Source organism: Trichomycterus rosablanca, chromosome 13 (assembly GCF_030014385.1).
Source record: "Trichomycterus rosablanca isolate fTriRos1 chromosome 13, fTriRos1.hap1, whole genome shotgun sequence".
NCBI lineage: Eukaryota > Metazoa > Chordata > Actinopteri > Siluriformes > Trichomycteridae > Trichomycterus > Trichomycterus rosablanca.
Window position 1 is genome coordinate 25,483,995 of NC_086000.1, and position 23,365 is coordinate 25,507,359.

At 37.3% G+C, this 23,365-nt stretch overlaps 1 protein-coding gene across 1 annotated transcript in view; it reads left to right on the forward strand.

The window, feature by feature from the left end:
• cdin1 (CDAN1 interacting nuclease 1) overlaps window positions 1-23,365 on the forward strand; it is a 164,737-nt gene that overhangs the window by 16,800 nt on the left and 124,572 nt on the right. Inside the window, exon 3 of the mRNA XM_063006732.1 lies at window positions 9,958-10,075. Within this exon, the coding sequence (XP_062862802.1) occupies window positions 9,958-10,075 (118 nt within the window). The remainder of the gene's footprint in view (window positions 1-9,957; window positions 10,076-23,365) is intronic.

Genomic DNA, 23,365 nt, shown 5'->3' on the forward strand with positions numbered 1-23,365 from the left:
TCAAACTTTATTGACTGTCTCTTATACATGTTAGATCCCAAGCTCTGGGTTTTATAGTAACAAAATTTTAATAATAAATGTGAGAATAAAAAATAAAAATAAACAAAGGGAGTTTTTAAATTGTAGTTTATTGCTTTTTAAATGTAATAGGTTGCATAATTAAAATCTTAGGTCAGCCTTTTATATAGGTCCACATTTAAAATATTGCAAAATAAAATATGATTTTTCACACTGAGATTTATGTGCAATAAAAGCCATTCTGAGATATTTGAACACTGCAGCGTTTACAGTGTAAAAACTAAAAGTGAAACTGAAATGCTGTTATGAATGAAAAATAGGCAGGATAAAATGTAAAATGGTACCATATATTCTCTTACTCTTTCTTTAAGCTTTTTTATGTCAGAGTAATTAGTGCTGAGCAGAATGCTTGCTATTGAGGGCAGGAGTCGAGGGCTGGCCTTTTCTTTCCTCAGAGAGTGTATTACTAGGTTAGACCTGATTGACGCACCGTTAACAGTTTGGAGAAATCTGGGGCCGTTCTGCTGTGCTGCCACCTCACTCATGCAAATGGCACTGGAGCTTCCCTCTGACAATGATTAATGAGCCTGCGCTGCAGTCTTTGTTCCGGCTTTCTCCTATTTAGTATGAAATACAATCCAAAAGAATTATCTAGCCCCGATTAATCCAATAAATTTGTTCTGCATGTTTTTTTTCAGACAATTTACTGTGAAGGAGGGGGACAACGTGACCATGATTACGTTTAATTACTCAGCAACTAATTACAATCATTAAATGCTAATAAAATATGGTTAAAAAGCTGCTTTAAAATTACATTCTTTATGGTGTAAAATATGGCTTAGTAGTGTCACTGATACATTGTCAATAGTCTGATGTCCAGCTAATACTTGAGATTTAGCAGATTTTACCTGTTCAGAGCAATGATTTTTAACAAAACAGAAAATAATTTCTAAATGGAATAAAATAATAAATGTACTTTACTGGGCATACATCACATCACAGTATGTGTACACACGTATAGTATATATGTATACGTATAGTACATAATATACATACATATATTGTTTTTCCTGGTCATGTATTATTTGTCGTTATTATTAGTTGATAATTGTAGATACCTTCCTTTAGTAAACTAAGGCTATAACATAATAATATACGTATATTAAATAACACACATTAAGAAACACATACTATATAAAGTTCATCCCCTTATCAATTTTGTACAGGGTGAACTAATAAAATGCTTCTTCATACTGAGATTATTTTATGTACAATAAATGCCATACTGTGATATTTTAACACTGCAGCGTTTACAGTGTGAAAACGCTTGTAAAGTGAAACTAAAATGCTGTTACAAATAAAAAATAGGCAGGCTAAAATGTTAAATGGTACCATATATTCTCTTACTCTTTCTTTAAGCTTTTTTTTATGTCTGAGTAATTAGTCCTGAGCAGAATGATTGCTTTTGAGGGCAGGAGTCATGTATTATTTGTTATTATTTGTTGATAAGTGTAGATATCTTACTAAAGCTGTAACATTATATTTACTATATAACACACGTTAAGAAATATATACTATAATATAAACTTTACCCGCTTATCAATATTGTACATGGTGATGTATTTTTATTTTTTATTATTATTATTATGAATGAAATATATAGAATTCTGTATGTCACATTTCACATCACATACACACCTTCTTTGTGTAAACACACCATCAATGCAACAAAACAAAGAATATGGTGTCAGTATGGTACCATGAAGTGAACATTGGGGGACCAAATCTACCAGGGTTCTGCCATTCTAAAACATTTCTGTCATATCAACAACTGATGGGAACACTGAGGGATCCTAACATGACACAAAGCTAGTGGGTGCACTCTGTTTATTTATTATAAGTATGTTTGGGGGTGGGAGGGGGTCGGGTTTGATCATATATATATATATATATATATATATATATATTGCCATTATGGCCTTGATATGATGTCCTTTTGCAAATTATATTCATAACTAATCAAGGTAAAATATCAAGTGTTGTATACTTACTGGTTTTAGTATGTTACATTAAAAATATTCAGATAAATAAAACTACAGCTAATTTTTAAGCACCATGACTATAATTTACAATAAAAAGAAAAATCTACGTTTGAATTGCACAAATGACCGCAGAACTAAGCAGAAACCTTGCACCACTCGAACAGAACTTGCTATGATTGCATCAGGGGCGTTAAAGCATAGTAGTGCCATTAGGAGCTCAGTGCTTAGCACTACAATAGTGCAGAGAGCTGCAGAGCAGAGATCACTGAAGCGTCTCCTGGATATCAGAGGAAAACATCCTTTGCAAATTCATCTCCCACTGTGCGCAGGCTTCACAGCTGGTTAACGGCACTGTGTGTACCACTGGCCTGTTTACACACCGCCCCTCTCTCTTTCTTTCTCTTTTCCACCCACACAGCACAGCTTCTCTGTCGAGCTTGCCCCTGAACCCAGCACCTTTGATCCCTGCTTTTAGAGCCATTACATAGCTTTGATTTTTATCTTTTTTTTTTTTAAACCGTCCCAATACGCTGATCCCTTCATGCCCATTACACACACAGCTTCTCCGACCTCTGCTTCTCTGATACCTGGAAGGGGGAAACAGACTCGTTTCTGCCTGACCTCAGCCTTTTCATCCTTTATGCTGCCTTAACACCCCGGATTTTGATCTGCCGTGCTCAGTCCGAGAACAGACAGCCCCAACCGTCACCAAACACAGGATGATGGGTCTTACATTTAGGAATGACATGCCTTGCAGGAGAACGCCTTAAGCATGTAAGACTGTCTTTAAAAAACCTTCAGTACTTCAGATTACTTCAGTACTTTACGACGTTTGTTTTAATTTGCCTGCATTTTTGGTAAATTGTGTCCTGCGGAATTTCACATTTAAAAGAGAACACGTTTCTTACCTTGAACTGCGGCACTGTAATTCAAGCTCTCACGGACAGATTCTTTAGAGGGTGAGAAGTCTAAAGAGAGAGAGAGTAAAAAAAAACACATTAAATACATTATTACAGGAAAAAGACTACTTACACAATAACGTCCCTGCAAAAAAAGTATTGATCCCCCAGAAGGATTTATGACAAACCAGGCCTTAAAATAAAGAAAGCTCAGATCAGTGAGCTACTTAATTAGAGCTGGCTTTCACAGCTTTTTTCCTTCACTCAGCAAGCACTGTACATTCAAACGAAGAAAAAACCTGATTTAAACTCATTTCCTACACAGAATCACAAGGCACAGAAATGGGGCAATTCCCTGCATCATATACAGCATCATGAAATTGTTTACACCGAGGCAAGTCATATTAAAATCATTCAGTCACATTACCTGTACAGAGCACTTCTGCACATTAGCACTGATTCACATTATTGAGCTTCACTCCTGACATAATGCTTATAGGCAGGAAAATATTATACAGTGGAGAAAACACCAAATTATATTATTTTATATTAGTTCTTTGATGAAAGGGTTGTATAGTCTACAATTAGTTTAATTACATTTTCTTTTTAAATATTAAAATATTAGAATATATATTAGAATGGAATATATACTGTACATATATATATACACCGACCATAAAACTGATTATCTCTTCATCACGGCACCTGTTAGTGGGTGGGATGTATTAGGCAGCAAGTGAACATTTTATCCTCAAAGTTGATTTGTTAAAAGCAGAAAAAAATGGGCAAGCGTAAGGATTTGTAGCTTAAATTTGCTGAAGAAGTTAATGATACCACAGCACATCTTCAGGGGTCTAGTGGAGTCCATGCCTTGACAGGTCAGGGCTGTTTTGGCAGCAAAAGGGGGACCAACACAATATTAGGAAGGTGGTCATAATGTTATGCCTAATCGGTATATTATATATATATATATATATTAAAACCACCTCCTTGTTTCTACACTCACTGTCCATTTTATCAGCTCCACTTACCATACAGAAGCACTTTGTAGTTCTACAATTACTGACTGTAGTCCATCTATTTCTCTGCATGCTTTTTTAGCCCCCTTTCATGCTGTTTCATAATGGTCAGGACTCTCCCAGGACCACCGCAGAGTAGGTATTGTTTGGGTGGTGGATCATTCTCAGCACTGCAGTGACACTGACATGGTGGTGGTGTGTTAGTGTGTGTTGTGCTGGTATGAGTGGATCAGACACAGCAGAACAGTCCACCAACCAAAAGTATCCAGCCAACAGCGCCCCGTGGGCAGTATCCTGTGACCACTGCTGAAGGTCTAGATGACCAACTCAAACAGCAGCAATAGATGAGCAATCGTCTCTGACTACATCTACAAACTGGACCAACTAGGTAGGAGTGTCTAATAGAGTGGACAGTGAGTGGACACGGTATTTAAAAACTCCATCAGCGCTGCTGTGTCTGATCCACTCATACCAGCACAACACACACTAACACACCACCACCATGTCAGTGTCACTGCAGAGCTGAGAATGGTCCAACACACAAATAATACATGCTCTGTGGTGGTCCTGACCACTGAAGAACAGGGTGAATGCAGGCTAAAAAAGTATGTAGAAAAATCGATGGACTACAGTCAGTAATTGTAGAACTACAAAGTGCTTCTATATGGTAAGTAGAGCTGGTACAATGGACAGTGAGTGTAGAAACAAGGAGGTGGTTTTAATGTTATGGCTGATCGGTGTATATATATGTGGATTTATTGGGTGTGCAGTACATTAAATACCCTCAGCAGTACTATCGTGTTATACTTCACAAATCAAGCATATGGACACTATTTATGATCTGAACTTTCTGCGTGTTTGGTTAATTAATGATTAGTTAAAGACTGCTATATGTAAGCAAATACATATTACAAAAAAAAACTTATGAAATAGAAAGGTTAACAGTTAAATCATGATAGCATGTTGCCCCTTTCTCCAACATTTGATTAGAGAAATGTAGTTTCTGTAGTTAGTTCAAATAGATTTGAACTAACTACAGTTACTTTTTGTAATGCATTTCTCTAATGCTGTACAAAACTTCAGGCTAATTAACATCTGAATGCCATAGAATAATGAGCGTTAAGTAATTAAAAGTCATTTTAACAGCTATAGGCTAACAGGCTATAATGACACTAACTGCTATCATTAGCCATGGTATTTAGTCAGCATGCGGAGATGCTTTGCATAACTGTTTCATATACTAGAAAATCTCTTGTTTCTTACATATTTTAGAACATTAGTTTAAGACATAACAGATTTTTAAATACACTGAATCTACAACAGGACTGCTTGTATGTAGTAATTTGGTTTTTATTGTTGTGTAGTCTACTGATCCAGCCAACAGCTGTATACAGTTAAACATCTTTGTAGGGTTCTCCACAGCTCCACAGTGAGAACTGCCATGCAGTCGCTGCTCTCACTGGCATGAGCCGATGACCTAAATTGATGACTGGCTGATAGCACTCCAAGGCAGTGGGTCAATTCTATAGGGATATACAATATATGGGGAAGAATGCTTTTTAATAGGGAAGCACACTTTTTGTCAACGATAAGAATTTTGCACTGTTGGACTGATAGTGCCAGTCCTACAACTGTTTACAACATTTTAATTCATTCCTACACATATTCGAGTGCAATGTGTAATGAATAAATGTTAGTGGAACACTAATAACTAATAATGTATCACTTTTATCATTCCTCAATAAATTATTTAAACTAATAGTTTTTTGTTACTAAAAAACTATGCGTTTTTTGCTTCTGGTTGCTCAGGTGTTGTAGCGGTGAAATACCTTAGTGCATAAATTAGATAATTAATTAATTAATTAATGCATTAATAGTCCAAAATTCGAGATTCAAAACTAAACTTAACTGGTGCGATGGACCAGTCAGGCATCTACACTTAAATACTACACTTATAAAATAAGAGTCAGGAAGGGCATCCAACTAAAAAAACAAGTATGTGGACCAGAATGATCAGCTGTGGAGAACCCTACAAATATGGGAGCAGCGCAAATAAAAAAAAACCCACTCAACTCTGTAAAATTCTGGAATATTCTTCTAGCCATAAAATAGCTAGATTCTTAGTTTCCTATAAACATAATTTTTTATGTCAGATTTCATGAGTTTTTAAGGCTATACAGTGGTACCTTGTAACTCAATGTCCCCCAAACTCAAAATCTTTGAAACTCAACGCCCTTCGTCGAGAAATTTGTACCCTTAAACTCAACGTTTTCCTTAAACTCAACAGGTTCAGTTTGTTTTTTAAAAGTGTATTTGTTTTATTTCAAATTAACAATGAACAGTCGTTTTGTTCAGTGCTCAGCTTGAGCGGTGCAGTAAAACGTCATCAAAGTGTGCATATGAGACGAAAATGCATTTGTGTGGAATAACCGCGGATAACCGTGGATTCATTCTAAAAGCGTCCACATATATCAGAATCAGAATCTTTTTATTCGCCAAGTAGCAGATGTACAAGGAATTTCTTTTGGTGCAGGTGTCAACATACATACAAGTTACATACATACATACATATATATCAGTGTTTATCTGGATTTTCCTCACTGTTTCACTTTTAAACTTGTGTTACAGCTCGGGGTTCTGAGAAATTGTAAGAATTAGAATTTAGTGTGTGTTGTGCTGTTATGAGTGGATCAGACACAGCAGCCCTGCTGGAGTTTTTAAATACTATGTCCACTCACTGTCCACTCTATTAGACACTCCTACCTAGACGATCACTCATCTATTGCTGCTGTTTGAGTTGGTCATCTTCTAGACCTTCATCAGTGGTCACAGGATGCTGCCCACGGGGTGCTGTTGGCTGGATATTTTTGGTTGGTGGACTATTCTCAGTCCAGCAGTGACAGTGAGGTGTTTAAAAACTCCAGCAGCGCTGCTGTGTCAGATCTATTTATACCAGCACAACACACACTAACACAACACCACCATGTCAGTGTCACTGCAGTGCTGAGAATGATCCACCACCCAAATAATACCTGCTCTGTAGTGGCCCTGGGAGAGTCCTGACCATTGAAGAACAAAGCATGCAGAGTAACAGATAGACTACAGTCAGTAATTGTAGAACTACAAAGTGCTTTTATATGGTAAATGGAGCTGATAAAATGGACAGTGAGTAGAAACAAGGAGGTGGTTTTAATGTTATGGCTGATATATATAGGGCTCAAGTAAGGTTACATTTAGCAAATAAACCTTAATTGTACATGAACATGAACAAGTTTACTTTAAATCTACTTTAAATCTGTTTATTTTATGTATTTATTTATTTTATTTAATTAGACAGACAAGTATCACCAAAAGTGTCCAAACTTTATCATTAACGTTTCTCTGTGCCTTTTCTATTCAGAAAAAAAATACATTTCGTGTACACTTACCAAATTCGAGTCTGCATGACATATATATTGTAAACTGTTAGTTTGTAATAATTAAATGTAATAATTATTTTGTGTACAATATTAAACATTCACGTCATTAAACTAATCACTAGTTACAGCTGTGTAGCAGGTTCATGTTTCTGTCTAATCAGCTTCGACTATACTTGAGTCTCGCGAGCTCAACCAATCAGCACAGCGTTTTTTCGTGACGACACTGTTTCAACTCTTTCGCGGGAGCTATCCAGGAAGTCATCTACAGTTCTATACCCTGCAGTAACGGTGTTGTGTTTACTGTAAATTGGATGTTGGATAAAAGATGAATCAGATCTGATTGGATCATATAACACTGCTGTGCACTTGTGAAAGGTATATTAATACTTCATTAAAGGATTTTTGCTATTTGCTGTTTGTGGGAAGAACGCTAAACGTGTTTCTGTGGCTGTATTCCAAACGGATTTATATTGTGTATGCAGTGCACTATATCGTGGTTGCAGCAGGTTTACTGTATGTACTATGTAATAAACTACATAGGGAATATAGAACTATTTGAGTTCAGCCCTTGTGATACTGGCTAACGTGTTGAAAACTGATATACGTTGGTGTGGCATAAACAAACGCTATTTGTTTACATTCTGAACAAGCAATAACCACTTAACGAAGTTATTTTATTGTAAAATAGAGTGAGCTGTGCAGTGCGATGTAACATGTAATTATATTCCTATAACACACTCTTTCTTTAGCCAGATTGTAAAGATAGTCAGATATTCAAGTGGAACAGATTAAACATCATCTAAATTGATGTGATCAGTTTAATTGAGTTTATTGCATGGCAAGTAAATGCATTAGAAAAGTAGTCTAGCGGTTAAGGTCCTGGACTAGTAAGCAGAAGGTTGCTGGTTCAAACCCCACCACTGCCAGGTTGCCACTGTTGGGCCCTTGAGCAAGGCCCTCAACCCTCAATTGATTAGGCTGTATAATGTAAGTCGCTTTGGATAAAAGCATCTGCTAAATGCTGAAAATGTAAAAGTAAATTTTCTAAGACCAAGTATCACCCAGATGAAAGCAAAACATCCAATTGTCATCTTACAGGAGAACATGCTCCACGTACACACTTAGCACACTACCTATGTGTGCAATGAGCGTTTACCTTCTATTTTTATTTTTATAAAAGTGAGTGTTTAAAATCATAGTTCGGTGGTGAAGTGGTTGGGCACATCTCCTTTTTGCTTGCAAAGGCTGAGCCTTTGGTGTGTCCTTTTTTATAACCTCATGATTCCCTCACCTGTTACCACTTCACCTGCTGATTGTGGGAAGTTTGTGTTGCAAGCATTAAACTTTTAAATTTGTTAAATTTACAAAATATAGTGAAGTTTGCCAGCTTAAACATGTAAGTAAAAGTCATTTCTTTGTGTTTTTGTCAGTTAAATAAAGCTACAAGAAAATTAACAAATGACAGGTTTTTTTATTGTATTTTATAAAAGGTGTCCCAATTGAACCCAAGAGACTGGAACAGAATAGAGTGATGTTGACTTTCTTGAGGTTATGGGATTTTAAAAAATGTACCAAAGCCAACTGGATCAAAAATATACATTTACATTTTCGGCATTTAGCAGACGCTTTTATCCAAAGTGACTTACATTATTGTGACAGTATACTGTCTAAGCAATTGCTCAAGGGCCCAGGAGTGGCAACCTGGCAGTGGTGGGGCCTGAACCAGCGACCTTTTGATTACTAGTCCAGTACTTCAACCCCTGGGCTACATTTGCCCTTGCATGCATAAAATAACTTGGAAGATTAGATGGCTGATTCCTTGTTAGTGATCTAGTTTGTAATTTGTCTTTGTGCCCATATAAATGGGGCAAGGTTAACTATACCTTTTAAACGGTACATGAATTAGTGATCTCATTCCATGGTTGGAAAGAAAAGCCAAACTATTACCTTTTTATACAGATAGTTGTCTGTAATTCAAGAACCAGCAAAACTGGTTTACCTTAGTGGACAGTGGTAGCTTGGTAGCTAGAGCTTAGGGCTATCAGTTGAAATGTTGGTTTAAATCCTGGCTCTGCCAAGCCTCCACTGTTGGGCTCTTGAAAAGGCTTTTAAACCTTTTGGCTAGAAGGGGCACCGAACAATGGCTGACCCTGCGCTCTGACCCCAGCTTCCTAATGAGCTGGGATATTTATTGTACTGTACATGTGTGTGCATATATGACAGATGAAGGCACTGATTAATTCAGGTAGAAGTTGCTTTAACATGGATGACACTGACTGTAGTTATTCTTGTATCTTGGGAATAAAATCCTCTCAGCAAGGTGATGTTAGGACTTTGTACAACAGCAAATCAATAAACAAAGTTGCTTTACTGTGTGTATTTTTGACCTATCAAATCTTTAGAAAATCCAATTCAGCTGGTCATCATGCACAAACTACACTTACTGTTACTTTAAGACTTAGGGTGCAGTATTATTAATAAAATATGTGATCATTTTAGAAGTTATATTATCCTTAAAATTCCTTCTGTTGAACTGTATTCTTCCCTTTTCTTACTAAAGGTGGACTGCTGAGAAAAATGAAGATTAGTAGAGCAGAATACAGAACAATTGCAAAGTTCATCGAGCAACTTCGGCCGACCCGCCAATGTATGAAGATGCTAAAGGACCGATTCCCCAAGTAAGTGTAAACTCCGTCTTTACTCTGCCATCACTTCCAACCACATGTCAGCTAAAGTAATAGAATTCTGTAACTCCTAACCCTGAAAAAGTATAGAAATATTTGACAGAAGAAATATTTTTCAGTGGTCTGTAGGTGCCCCCTTGACTTCTGTTGTAAAGTATTTAGCTGTCAAAATAGGAAATATGTTTTTGTTGTACAAAACACTTTCAGTTTTTGAAGTGTGAAATGTGTAATGTAGCAGGATGGAATTTCACACACCAGTTGTTTCTTTAGGAAGATCAAAGTCAGTGCATTGAAATGATGACATTGTAGTGGGAAGGTGTGCAGTACTGTATATCACAATTACTAAGATTTAGAAGTTGATTGCACAGAATCATTCATTTACACTTAATTTAATCTTCCTCTAAACAGATTCATTTTGCATTGTAACATTGTCTTTTATTCCCATTGAGTGGTTTCTCATTGTGAAGGAGCTCATTCTGTCATGAGGCAACTATGACAAACCAAGCTCCTCAGAACTCATGTTGCTCTGCATTTTGGGTCTTGCCCCACTCTAAAAGCAAGCATATCTTTATTTTGTGTGATAACGTAAAGCTTGTGGGAAAACCTAGTGAGCTCTCCACATAGACAGCATTTGACATCATCCTATGCACTCTCCCAAGAGAAAGCCTGTCTAAATTCTTAGATACTTGCTTAAAATGCTGCTTACTGAGGCACCTTATTTCTGAGTGATAATCTGACTAAATAACAAGGGGGCATCCTATGTAGGGCTGAAACGATTTCTCGAGAAACTCGAGTAATTCGATTACTAAAAACCATCGATTCAAATTTTTCGCATCGAGGCATCGTTTAATCCATACATTTATATACAGCTCGCGGTGTTTCACGCTTTTGCACGACGCGTTCACGCTGTGGTCAGGTGACGTGAAGAAGCCGAGGGCTGCATCCGAAATCTCACACTTAAACAGTACCTAACACGACTTAAACCGGGTACTTTTCAAGTACACTTCAATGAATTCTACGTTTTTTGGACACGCTCCGCCGTTCAGTATGAAAGTGCGATTTAGGACGCAGCCGAGATTTGATAGCGCGGACTGCAGAATGGAGAGAGAGAGAAAAAAGTGAGGGGCGAACAGAGGAGACTGGACAGAGAAAACCACAGAAAGTTTGAGATCATTTTAAGCTGGAAAAAATTAATTAAAAAATATTAAAACTTTATGTTCTGCATGATCTGTAGCTGAAACCTTTAGTTCTAAAAGTTGCACAAATTAGAGGCTTATGTTTATGTATTATTGTTTATTATTAGTTATGCCTTAGTTTTAGGTTGCCTGTATACATTTTAAAAGTATTTGATGTATTTTTGATGTATTTGTTTTTGCATATCAAAATGTTCTCTTTAAACTGTCCTGTACACAAGGAATAAAAATGTACAGTTTGTTTTGAGAGACGCGTCTTATTTAATCTTATATGTATTTATTTTGTTCTTTATTAAAGCAAAAGTATTTCTTATCCGATTACTCGATTAATCGCTGGAATAATCGATAGAATACTCGATTACAAAATTAATCGATAGTTGCAGCCCTAATCCGATGCTTCCTTAGCAGTGAAGCCAATCCCAGCATTCAACTTTTCTCACAAAAAATTATACATATGGCAGACTGATGCAGAGCAACAAACGCAGTTCTTTTCAAATGTAAATAAATTCTCATTAATTTTTCATTTGTATAAAGTTGTATAAGTATCATTTATTTACAAATTCGGGCTTGTCAGTGACAATTTAACTGGTTTTGGTACGCGGTGGGAATGTTAGCTGTCATGCTAGCGGGTTGTGTCGTCTCAGCCCATTGTTCTGAATGGCCTGAGGCTAACTGTGTCTGAGTAGTGCGTCTAAATAATCTGCCTTATAAATTTGATGTCTTAGTAGAATCCTCTCTACTTAGGTAGCTGCCCAGGTAGGCAGTAGGCAAGAAGCTAGCTCACTAGGTTTTCAGACAGACCCATAATGTCATATAGTTGACTAGCAAAATTGACATAGTTTGTTTAAATGCTTAGTATATAAACTAGGGATGTTTTGATTCAATGAGTTTTGGTATCTGACTGGAATCCTGGATTGATAATAGCTCAGGTTTGACAGATTTATTTTTATGTAGTGTATCTTCCTTTAGCTAATCTCTCCAGTGTTGCTGAGTATCATTCATTAATTTATCTTCAGTAACCGCTCTTTTCTGGTCTGTTGACTCTATTCTGCAGAGACAATGCAGGCTGGACAGAGCAGCAGTGCATCATAGTTCAGCACACTTACATACTTCTTGAACCTAAAGATATTTTGCAGTAGTTTGTCCTCTACGTGCATGTTTTTATATGTGGCTGAAAACTCGCCGGTACTGATACTGATCTGATCCTGACATCCTCTAATTGCAGTCAGTTAAGAAAAACAAGCTCAGTGTTTGATTGGTACATCCTTATTAAAATATGATTAATTGTGCTGCCCTTATTAATGATACTGAGATTCGGACTGGTGCAGCCCTCTTAAGATGTAATTAATTGTGCTGCTATAATTAATGATAATCAGTATCATATTGGTACATCCCTATTAAAATATGATTACATGTGCAGTTTTCATTAATCATACTCTGTAATGAACTGCTGCTTCTCTGATGTAATCTGATTCATTCTGTAGCTCTAGTAAATAATACTCATACAGTATTATTAATAGTGCAGCCCTAATTAATATTACTCACTACCGCATTGGTTCATCCCTAACCCAAATAATGATGATCAGCATTTAAATGGTACGTCCCTGTTAAAAAAGGATTAATTGTGTAGCTCTGATAATGATATCCGATATTGAATTGGTACACTCCTATAAAATATGATTAATTGTGCATCCTTCATTAATCATACTCAGTACATTATGGTTCCTCCCTAATTAGGGAAGTTGTAGCCTAGTGGTTAAGGTACTGGCCTAGTAATCAAAGAGTTGCTGGTTCAAGCCCCACCACTGCCAGGTTGCCACTGTTGGGCCCTTGAGCAAGGCCCTTAACCCTCAATTGCTTAGACAGTATACTGTCACAGTACTGTAAGTCACTTTGGATAAAAGCGTCTGCTAAATGCTGAAAATGTAAATGTAATGTAAAATGTAATTAAGTCTGATTCATTGTGTAGTTCTAGAAATAATACTCATACAATATGATTAATAGTGCAGCTCTGATTAATATTACTCACTATTGAATTGGTACATCCCTGTTAGAATATAATTAATTATGCTGACCCAAACAATAAGAATCAGCATTTAAATGGTACGTCCATGTTAAAAAACATTAATTGTGCAGTTCTGATAATGATCTCTGATATTAAATTGGTACATCCCAATAAAATATGATTAATTGTGCATCCTTCATTAATCATACTCAGTAAATTGTGGTACCTCCCTAATTAAATCTGATTAATCGTCTCGTTCTAGTAAATAATACTCATACAATATGATTCATCGTTCAGCCCTAATTAATATTACTCACTATCAGATTGGTTCATCCCCATTAAAATATAATTAATTATTCTGATCCAAATAATAATAATCAGCATTTAATTAGTACGTCCCTGTTAAAAAGGATTAATTGTGCAGCTCTGATAATAATACTTGATAATGAATTGGTACATCCCAATAAAATAAGATTAATTGTGCATCCTTCATTAATCATACTCATTACATTATGGTACCTACCTAATTAAATATGATTAATTGTGAAGCTCTGATGATGATACTCTATCAGATTGGTACATGATTAATTGTGCAGCTCTGATAATGATACTTAATATCGAATTGGTAAATCCCAATAAAATATGATTAATCATGCGGCTCTGATAATGATACTTGATATTGAATTGGTACATCCCAAAAAAATCTGATTAATTGTGCAGCTCTAATAATAATACTCAATATCAAATTGGTACATCCCAATAAAATCTGATTAATTGTACATCCTTCATTAATCATACTCAGTACATTATGGTACCTCTTTAATTAAATCTGATTAATTGTGAAGCTCTGATAATGATACTCAGTATTGGTTTGGTACATCCCTATTATAATAGAATTAATTGTGCAGGCCTAATTAATGCTGCTTAGTACTGGATTGGTACATCCCTGTTATATTATGATTAACTGTGGATGGGTTCAGTAATTTTGCAGAAACTGTATCCCTGTAGTTACACTTAAGGATCAAAATTTTATATAAGCGGGATAGAAACGTAAGCGTGGACTTTAATGTACTGGTTAGTGCTAGTCACAAAAAACCTTTCTTTGTCTTTTGAACAATTTTAGTTGTCATATATAATGTACACGTGTACAGTACAATGAAATTACCGGTGCAGCTTTCTACACAAAGACTAAAAAACAATGCACAAATATCCCCCCACACAGCTCAATTTTTACCGCAGAAGCACAAGCAATTCTAATGGTTATAACATATTTCCAGAGATCAAGTCACCAGAAAGCCACCATATGCACAGATTCAAAGTCCTGCATTCAAGCCATCAAATCACTAAATATTGACCACCCCATCTTGGAAGAAATACTGCATAAACTGAAAGCACTGGAAGAATCAAATAAAATTCTGAGGTTTTCTTGGATACCAGGCCACAAGGGTATAAGGGGAAATGAGGAAGCAGATATCATAGCCAAAAGAGCAGCAGAACAACCAGTCACACCAATATACATACCACCAACAGACTTAAGACCCCTCATAAGGAGCTATATACAAGAAAAATGGCAAGAGGACTGGGATTTACAAGAAAACAACAAACTCAGGGAAATTCAACAAAGTGTACAACCAAACAAAATTACCTATACTCAGAAGAGGGAGGACCAAGTAGCCTTCACACGATGCAGAATAGGACACTCAAACCTTACACACGGACACCTACTAAAAGAAGAACAGGCCCCAAAGTGCTCTCATTGCTCAATTACTTTAACAATTAAACATATTCTATGTGAATGCGAGTTTTTTACCCAGGACAGAAATCTACACCTAATTGGATCAGATATAAAAGAAATTTTTAGAAAAACGGCTCCTTCTAAGATGTAAAAATTTCTGAAAAGCATAAAACTAAAACATCTTTTGTAATCTCAACCTCTTTAAACATCTTTCGTGTAGTTAAAGTGTTCTGAAAAACATACAAATGGCACGCCATAGAGGTGGCTCTAAATACAGAGCTTATAATGGCGATAAAACACAACTCAAAACAACAATGAAATTATTTTAGGCGCCCCTGGAGTTGAGAGGGTTCCTCAAGGTCCCAACAGTGGCTGCTTGGCAGAGCTTATTCAAACCAACTTAAATTCCTCCATCTTTATATTTGGAGAAAGTCTCTCTGCAGCGGGTTGACACTGACCAGTAGTTTTTGTTGGGTGGAACATTCTTTATTTTGATGACCGCCATATCCCACAGCATACCAAAGGGATGGTGTTACCTGGCTGGGATGGTGTTACCTGCCTTGTTAGATTTGTGCTACATAGTCAGCTATTAGTGTTATAAATGCATTTCTTTTTTTTCTTTTTGTGTTATGGATACTTCAGTAAATTGTCAAAAAGGCAATGTAACAACAATAGTTTAAAAAACTATTTTTATATATTTATTTAGTTTTGAACCTGGCTTTTCCATGCAGTCACCGTTGAACCCTTGAGCAAGGCCCTTAACCCTGTCTGCTCCAGGGGTGCTGTACAATGACTGACCCTGCTCTCTGACCCCAGTTTCCAAATGAGCTGGGATACATGGAGAAAGAAATTCATTGTACTGTAAATGTATATATGTATGTATGACAAATAAAGGCGTTCCATTATTTGTATTCTACTCTATTCTATTATTTTTATTTATTTTTTTATTTTAATTATTTTTCAAGTCACTGTGTAAGCTTGGGATGTTCATACTCTGCACTTATCTCTAGACTGTGTACTCTATTGTATATGGATTGTATAAGCCAGGGTTAATGGCTTTGTTTGTGTGTCTATTTGACAATGAGGGACCACTCTTTATTGAATGTAACACGTGTAATCCCCCAAGGCCTCGGAGGCGGCCCTGTTCCTTTAGAGGTCACTTAGACACTCGCATGAATTGGAAGCATCCTAGTTTCATAGTGCTGTAATCACTGCTCGAATAAGGCACAGGAACCCCCACGGGATGCACAACCTACACTGAACATGCCTTTGTTATTGGCGTCAGCATTTTATAGAATATGATATGTGCGAGGCTGATTCCCCCAGCCAGTTTTTTTTTTTTTTTTTTTCATATCCCATTGTCCTCACAGTCCAGCCTGATGTATGACCTAATTTTCATGTATTTTTGTTGTCCAATAAATCTGTTTTGTTTTAGTCAGCTAATATTTTTAGTTTTTTTTGTATTGTTTTGACTGCAGGAAAAAAAAACTCACTTGGCTGAATGTACATGGTAATAAATGCTTGTGTTAGCAAGCTCTGATTCTATTGTTCGTATTGTTCTGATTTTTAGCAAGGCCCTGCGTTTTAAAAATACGAATGTTATCTTAGAATGTGACAGACATGCACGGCGGTAGTGTTTTTCACAGCCGGCAAAATTATTCTGCTTGTCCAATCAGCTGAGCTGGACTCTGGAGGCTTGGTGATTGGACTGGCAGGAAATCAGGCTCTTAAGACATAACATATCGACTAGGCCATCCATCATCTCTTAGCATGCGCTGAGGCTCGGCAGTGAGAGGCTGTGATTTCCCCCCTCCGCTGTGCCTCAAAGCTCCCGGCCTCAGTCAGTGCAGGAGACGAGACAGGCAGCCGGCCTGAGTTTTTTGGCGATTTAGGGGAACGGCGTGTTCTGTCCTTCATTGCTTCTCGTGCAGCCTGTCCCTGCTAGGGATGCCATGCTTAGAGAATCATGGCGGAGAATCCCTCCAATCTTGCAGCCTATCTAAACATACCTTTTTTTGGCAGGGATGTGCATTTGGTGGTAATATAATAATACATTGCCCTGTCGTGGATTGGCACCATCTTGAGTGAATTACAGGAAAAGCTCTGGACCCACCTCAACCCTGATTATAATAAGTAGTTGCTAAAAATTAATAAATGAATGAAAATTCGTATTTTGTTCTAATATTGACACTAATAATGTTTGCAATTTTGCAACCAGTTATGATTTTTATTTTATTTTAATGTGTATAGCTAATTGCAAAAGTTTCCACGTCCCATTGATTTTTAAATGGCAAATTAAAAAATCTACATTTATTTTCCATAATATCTTAATAAAATGTTTTTAATTATTGTATTTATGCATTCCACCTTTTCTCCAAATCATACATGTCCTCTACTGCTGCAGAGCCCACTACCCTGACCAAGAAGTCCTGTACCCAACACATGCCCCTCCAACACGTGTAGTAGCTAACTGCTTCTTTTCACCAGCACAAGGAGAGTTCATGCAGGGATCAGTATCACCATACAAAGAGATATGCAGTGCTCTCCATTATTCATTATACTGTGAAAGGTGTCTTCAACCAGCCAGCAAAGGTCACACTTGCAGCAGCAGTAAGGAATCCCCTCAGCCACCCTCAGACATAGCCGATAATGTCTGTGTAGGCGCCTGGCCGGCCGATACCAGAGCTGAGATTCAAACTCAAGAGCTTAAAATGTCAGCCGTGGTGGGCTGGTATACTTACTTCTTCCCACCTCTCAAAAACATGTAGAAGGGGCATTGGCTACTAAGGGATTGAGTAAATATGTCAGTGTGTGTTGTCCTGTTCAGAGTGTGTACCTGGGTAGCCTAGGTCCCTCCACAATCCTGACCACGATGACGTAACTGGTGTCACTTAATAAACAAATGATAAATTATAAGGTTTTATTAATATAGCACAATTTTAATCACAACATTGCTTTACATCTAATTTAATCATGCAGTAACAAAACTCACAGACATCATAACAGGCACCACAATGCAAGACGCTTTTAACTCACAATGTTTGCTACCAAAATCCTAAATTACGTATGTAGTCATTGTGGACATCATTAGATCGGATGATCAATTTCCATTTCTGTGGTTGTAGGACAGCCAGAAAATATTTATTTAGTTAGTTATTTGTGTAGGACCAAGGACTTCACCTTTATTTTATGTTAAATAATAAAGTTGTGGGTATTTAATGTGAATAAGTGTTTAAAAAATCCAATTATAAGTTGTTAAGGATTTAAAAAAAAGGCCAAATTCTATTTTACTCTGTATTAACTTTATATTAATACGATTATTTGGTCTGTGCACTGTATAATATATTCAGAATGGGCAAAAGCCTCCTACATTCTTTGTTACTATTTATGTTAATTATTAACATTTTGTGTTCTGTAGCAGTGACATCCATCACTGACTTTTGTGTTGGATTTTGTTTGTTGGTGTTTTTGGTTGGTTGGTTGGTTTGGGTTAGGTTCTTTTGTTGGTTGTCTTTTTGGTTTTTTTTTTTTTTTCTTTTTTGGTTGGTTGTTTCTTTTGGTTGGTTGATTGCTTTGTTTTTTTTGTTTTTTGTTGTTTGTTGGTTTGTTTTTGTTTGTTTTTAGTTGGTTGATTGGTTTGTTTTTTGTTTGTTGGTTGATTAGTTGGTTTGTTTTTTTATTTTTGGTTGGTTTGTGTTTTGGTTGTTTTTTTATTTTTTTTGGTTTGGTTGTTTCTGTTGGTTGGTTTATTTTGGTTTGTTTTTGTTTGTTTGTTTTTTGGTTAGTTGGTTTGTTTTTTATTTTGGTTTGTTTTTAGTTGGTTGATTTGTTTGGTTTTTTTTTTGCTTGTTTGGTTGATTGCTTTGTTTTTTTGTTTTTTGTTGTTTGTTGGTTTGTTTTTGTTTGTTTTTAGTTGGTTGATTGGTTTGTTTTTTGTTTGTTGGTTGATTAGTTGGTTTGTTTTTTTATTTTTGGTTGGTTTGTGTTTTGGTTGTTTTTTTATTTTTTTTGGTTTGGTTGTTTCTGTTGGTTGGTTTATTTTGGTTTGTTTTTGTTTGTTTGTTTTTTGGTTAGTTGGTTTGTTTTTTATTTTGGTTTGTTTTTAGTTGGTTGATTTGTTTGGTTTTTTTTTGCTTGTTTGGTTAGTTGGTTTGTTTTTTATTTTTGGTTGGTTTGTTTTTTGTTGTTTGGTTAGTTGGTTTGTTTTGTATTTTTATTTTTGGTTGGTTGATTGGTTTGTTTTTTGTTTGTTTGTTAACTTAGTTGGTTAGTTGGTTTGTTTTTATTTTTATTTTTTTTGTGGTTGGTTTATTTGTTTGGTTTGTTGTTTGGTTTGTTGGTTGATTAGTTGGTTTGTTTTTTTTATTTTTTATTTTTGGTTGGTTGCTTGGTTTGGGGTTTTTTGGGTTACTAGATTTGCTTGCTCTAAGGTGCACATTTGCTCTCAGCTCCAGTCTTTCTACAGGTTTATAATCATAGCTGGTGAGCTTTAATAAATTACAAGAAGTTATGTGACACCCCACTTTTTAAATAAGACTAAAAATAAAATCTGCTTGGTATCAGCATCACAATACTGGCAATTTAAATCACATTTCCGCTTGGTGCTTGAGTCCTGTCTAGTTGGTATGAGTTTGGCTGTTGTGGGGAGGGTGGGATGCAAAGTCCCTCATCTGTATCACTCACGTAACACAGATGTTGGGAGTCATCTGTCAGCCTGGCCTCTCCTGCCAGGCTGGAGTCGTCCTGAAGGGAAAAGAATTGGACACGGTGCTGTCACTTTTCTCCCAGCTCACAATGGACGTCCATGCAAATCCAGCGCACCTCCTGCCTGGCCGGCCTGTCCTGCCACTACAATGAGACTGGAATTGAAGGTGGGGGGCTGATGGTGGCGTGATGGCCCAGTGGCGGGATGTGACATCAGGCCCGGGCCTTTTCTCCGTCTCCGTGCTGCATATTAGAATTGGAAATGAAAGTGTGCTCTCGGAGAGCTCGGCTGGCTGACTGGGATCGTGTGGGACCACTGTCATTCCCCCTTGGTCTTTGTCCCAAGAGTGAGAGGCCTCCGTTAGCCCTCTGCGCGCTGCTATGAATGAATTTGGGTGTAATGATCACTCCCCTTTTTTTTGACGCCTTTCTCATTTTGCATATGTCTGTTAAGTTTGGCCTGCCGGACTGGAGAGAGAATAGATGGGTGCAGATGCTCCCGTCTTGGATACGTTTTAAACGAGAGAGCGATCACCCCCAACCCCCCCCTCCACACTTTCATCACACGTCCATACACATCCGTACGCAGTCCCCGAACGTTTTCAAATCGGGCCCTAATGTGCCGTTTTCATCAGCGCTGAGGCGGGCTGCAATATGGTGCCAGTGGCTCGCTTGGGGAATATGAATGTTGATTAAGCATGCGCTCAGCCTTTTGAAATTCTGAAGAAGTGTCAGAATAATGGATGTTGAGCAAATGTCAAGCATTTGTTAATTTCTCTGTTATTGGGGGTTTATCTAGTGCACTCTTTGGAGTAAACCCGGGGCCGGTGTTGTTGTGGCATGCGCCATTGATATGCTGATTTTCTTGGCTGCAGACACTTTGTTTTTGATGGTAATGTTCAAGCTGGGCTTTGCAACAGAGGGACTGCTCATTGATTATTTATTGCAGTTATGGTGTTTATCTCTCTATTACATGCCTGTTAATCCAATAGAACTGAATTATACGTTAACCAGTCTCACTATTCTCCTGGTGACTGAAAATTCATGAGACTTTTCTCTTCATTTTTTTTCTAGCCTTAGTATGTTATCATGCAGACAAATTGTGTAATTAAAATCAAGTCAAATTTATTAGTATAGCACTTTTTACATTGCCTCAAGGCAGCTTAACAGAATCCAGGACCGACAGACCAAAAACCCCTGTTGAGCAAGCCAAGGGTGACCGTGTCAAGGAAAAAGTTTCAGACTCAACAGTGACCCATCCTTCTTGGGTGGCCTGGGATTTACACAAATCATACATACACAAAATATACATACTGCGTCTGCGTGGGTGTCCTCCGGAAGCTCGGTTTCCTCACACAGAAACATGCAGTCAGGTTAATTGGAGACACTGAGTTACCCTATAGGTAAATGGGTGTGTGTACGTGTGTGTGTGTCTCTGTGTGTGTGTGTGTGTGTGTGTGTGTCTGCCCTGCAATGGACTGGCGCCCTGTCCAGGGTGTTACTGTGTGCCTTGCGCCCATTGAAAAACTGGGATAGGCTCCAGCACCCCCCGCGAACCTAAATGGATAAGCGGTTAAGACAGTGAGTGAGTGGAAAGTTCAGGATACTTTCGGTTCTTGTCATAGCTAGCAGGAGCAGCATTGTTGGCACAGCAGTCTTGTGGGTAAAGAGCTCAAGTAAAGCTCATTAAGGATGAGATTTAATTGTCATGCTTTTTTTTTACTGCCAATATTATATAACATTTAAATTTGGTAATGGAATGTCCACCCAAACCTTTCTTTTATTCTTTTATGCATTCATCAATTTCACTTTATCTTGGTCACAGTTGCAATAGGTCTGGTACCACCGTGAGACACTGGGTGCTAGGCAGAAATACACCTTGGACACATTTATCCATTTACAGTAGTGTTCAAAATAATAGCAGTCCAACACCATTAACCTGATGAATCACTGTTTTTAGTAGAAGTGATATTTCTACATAGCAAATCATTTACTTGAAAGTGTAGTAGAGTAGTGAAAACAAAACAAACCCAACAATTAGGACATGCATCCCACTCATTCTGAGTAATCGAAGCATTGATTGAAAGGGGGTTGTTCAAAATAATAGCAGTGAGGAGTTCAATTGGTGAAGTCATTCATTCTGCACAAGAACGGGTGGCAGTTTTGGCCCTTATTTAAGGTAGGAGGGTGGCAAATGTTGCACAGGTTGGTCATAGCACATTTCCTTTTGAAATACTGGGGAAAATGAGTTGTTCCAGACATTGTTCTGATAACCAGCATACTTTGATTAAAAAGTTGATTGTAGAGAGAAAAAACATACAGAGAAGTGCAGCAAATTATAAGCTGCTCAGCTAAAATGATCTCAAATGCCTTGAAGTGACAACCAAAACCTGAAAGATACGGAAGGAAGTGTGTAACTACTGTTCAATTGGATCGAAGAATAGCCAAAATAGCAAATACTCAGTCAATGATCACCTCCAGAAAGATCAAGGAACATCTGAAGTTACCAGTGAGTACAGAAGATGATTAAATGAAGCCAATTTACCAGCAAGAACTCCTTGCAAAGTCCCGTTGTTAAGAAAAAGACGTTTCCTGAATGGGTTAACATTTGCCAAGGAACACATTGACTGGTCCAAAGAGAAATGGCTCAACATTTTGTGGACTGGTGAAAGCAAAATTGTTCTATTTCGGTCTAGTGGCCGTAGACAGTATGTCAGACGACCCCCAAGCACTGAATTCAAGCCAAAGTTCACTGTGAAGACAGTAAAGCATGGTGGTACAAAAAGATGATATGGGGATGTGGGGGGTGTTACGCCTATTTATCACATACGAGGGATCATGGATCAGTTTAAATATATCAGAATACTTGAGGAGATCATGTTGCCCTATGTTGAAGAAGAAATGTTCTTAAAATGGGTGTTTCAACATGACAATGACCCAAAACATCTTGGTTACAGACAAACAAGATTGAGGTAATAGAGTGGCCAGCCCAATCCCCTGACTTCAATCCCAGAGAGAACTTGTGGGCTGACGTCTGAAACACGTTTTTTTGAGGCAAAACCCAAAATTGCAGAAGAACTGTGGAATGTAGTCTAATCATCCTGGACTGGAATACCTGTTCAGAGGTGCCAGAAGTTGGTTGACTCCATGCAACACAGATCTCGGAAACAATTGTTATGCCACTAAATATTAGTTCAGTAATTTAAAGTAAAGTGAAACCTCAAAAAAATTTTCAGTTTATAGATACATTTTTTGAGTTTTTAAAGAAAAATGCTGGCACTGCTATTATTTTGAACAGCCTAATATTCATTTTTCTTAATTTTCTGTAAAGGATTGACACAAACTGACTAAATTTTGTTAATGTTTTGATTTAGAATTGAAAGTGTAGTATTTTCAGTGCATTTGCATTTATGGAAATAAAAGTTATTATAATGATTTTGTGCTTTATTCGCTTTTTTAAAATCACTGCTATTTTTTTGAACACCACTGTACATGAGGCCGCACAGGACACACCAAACTCACCTATACCTACCTGCTAAAAGCAGACTGCAAGGACTTAGCACTTAAAAAAGCTCTGCACCCAGGACTCAAGGAAGACAAGCATCAAGGCTCTTCTCTGTACTAGCACCCAAGTGGTGGAACAAACT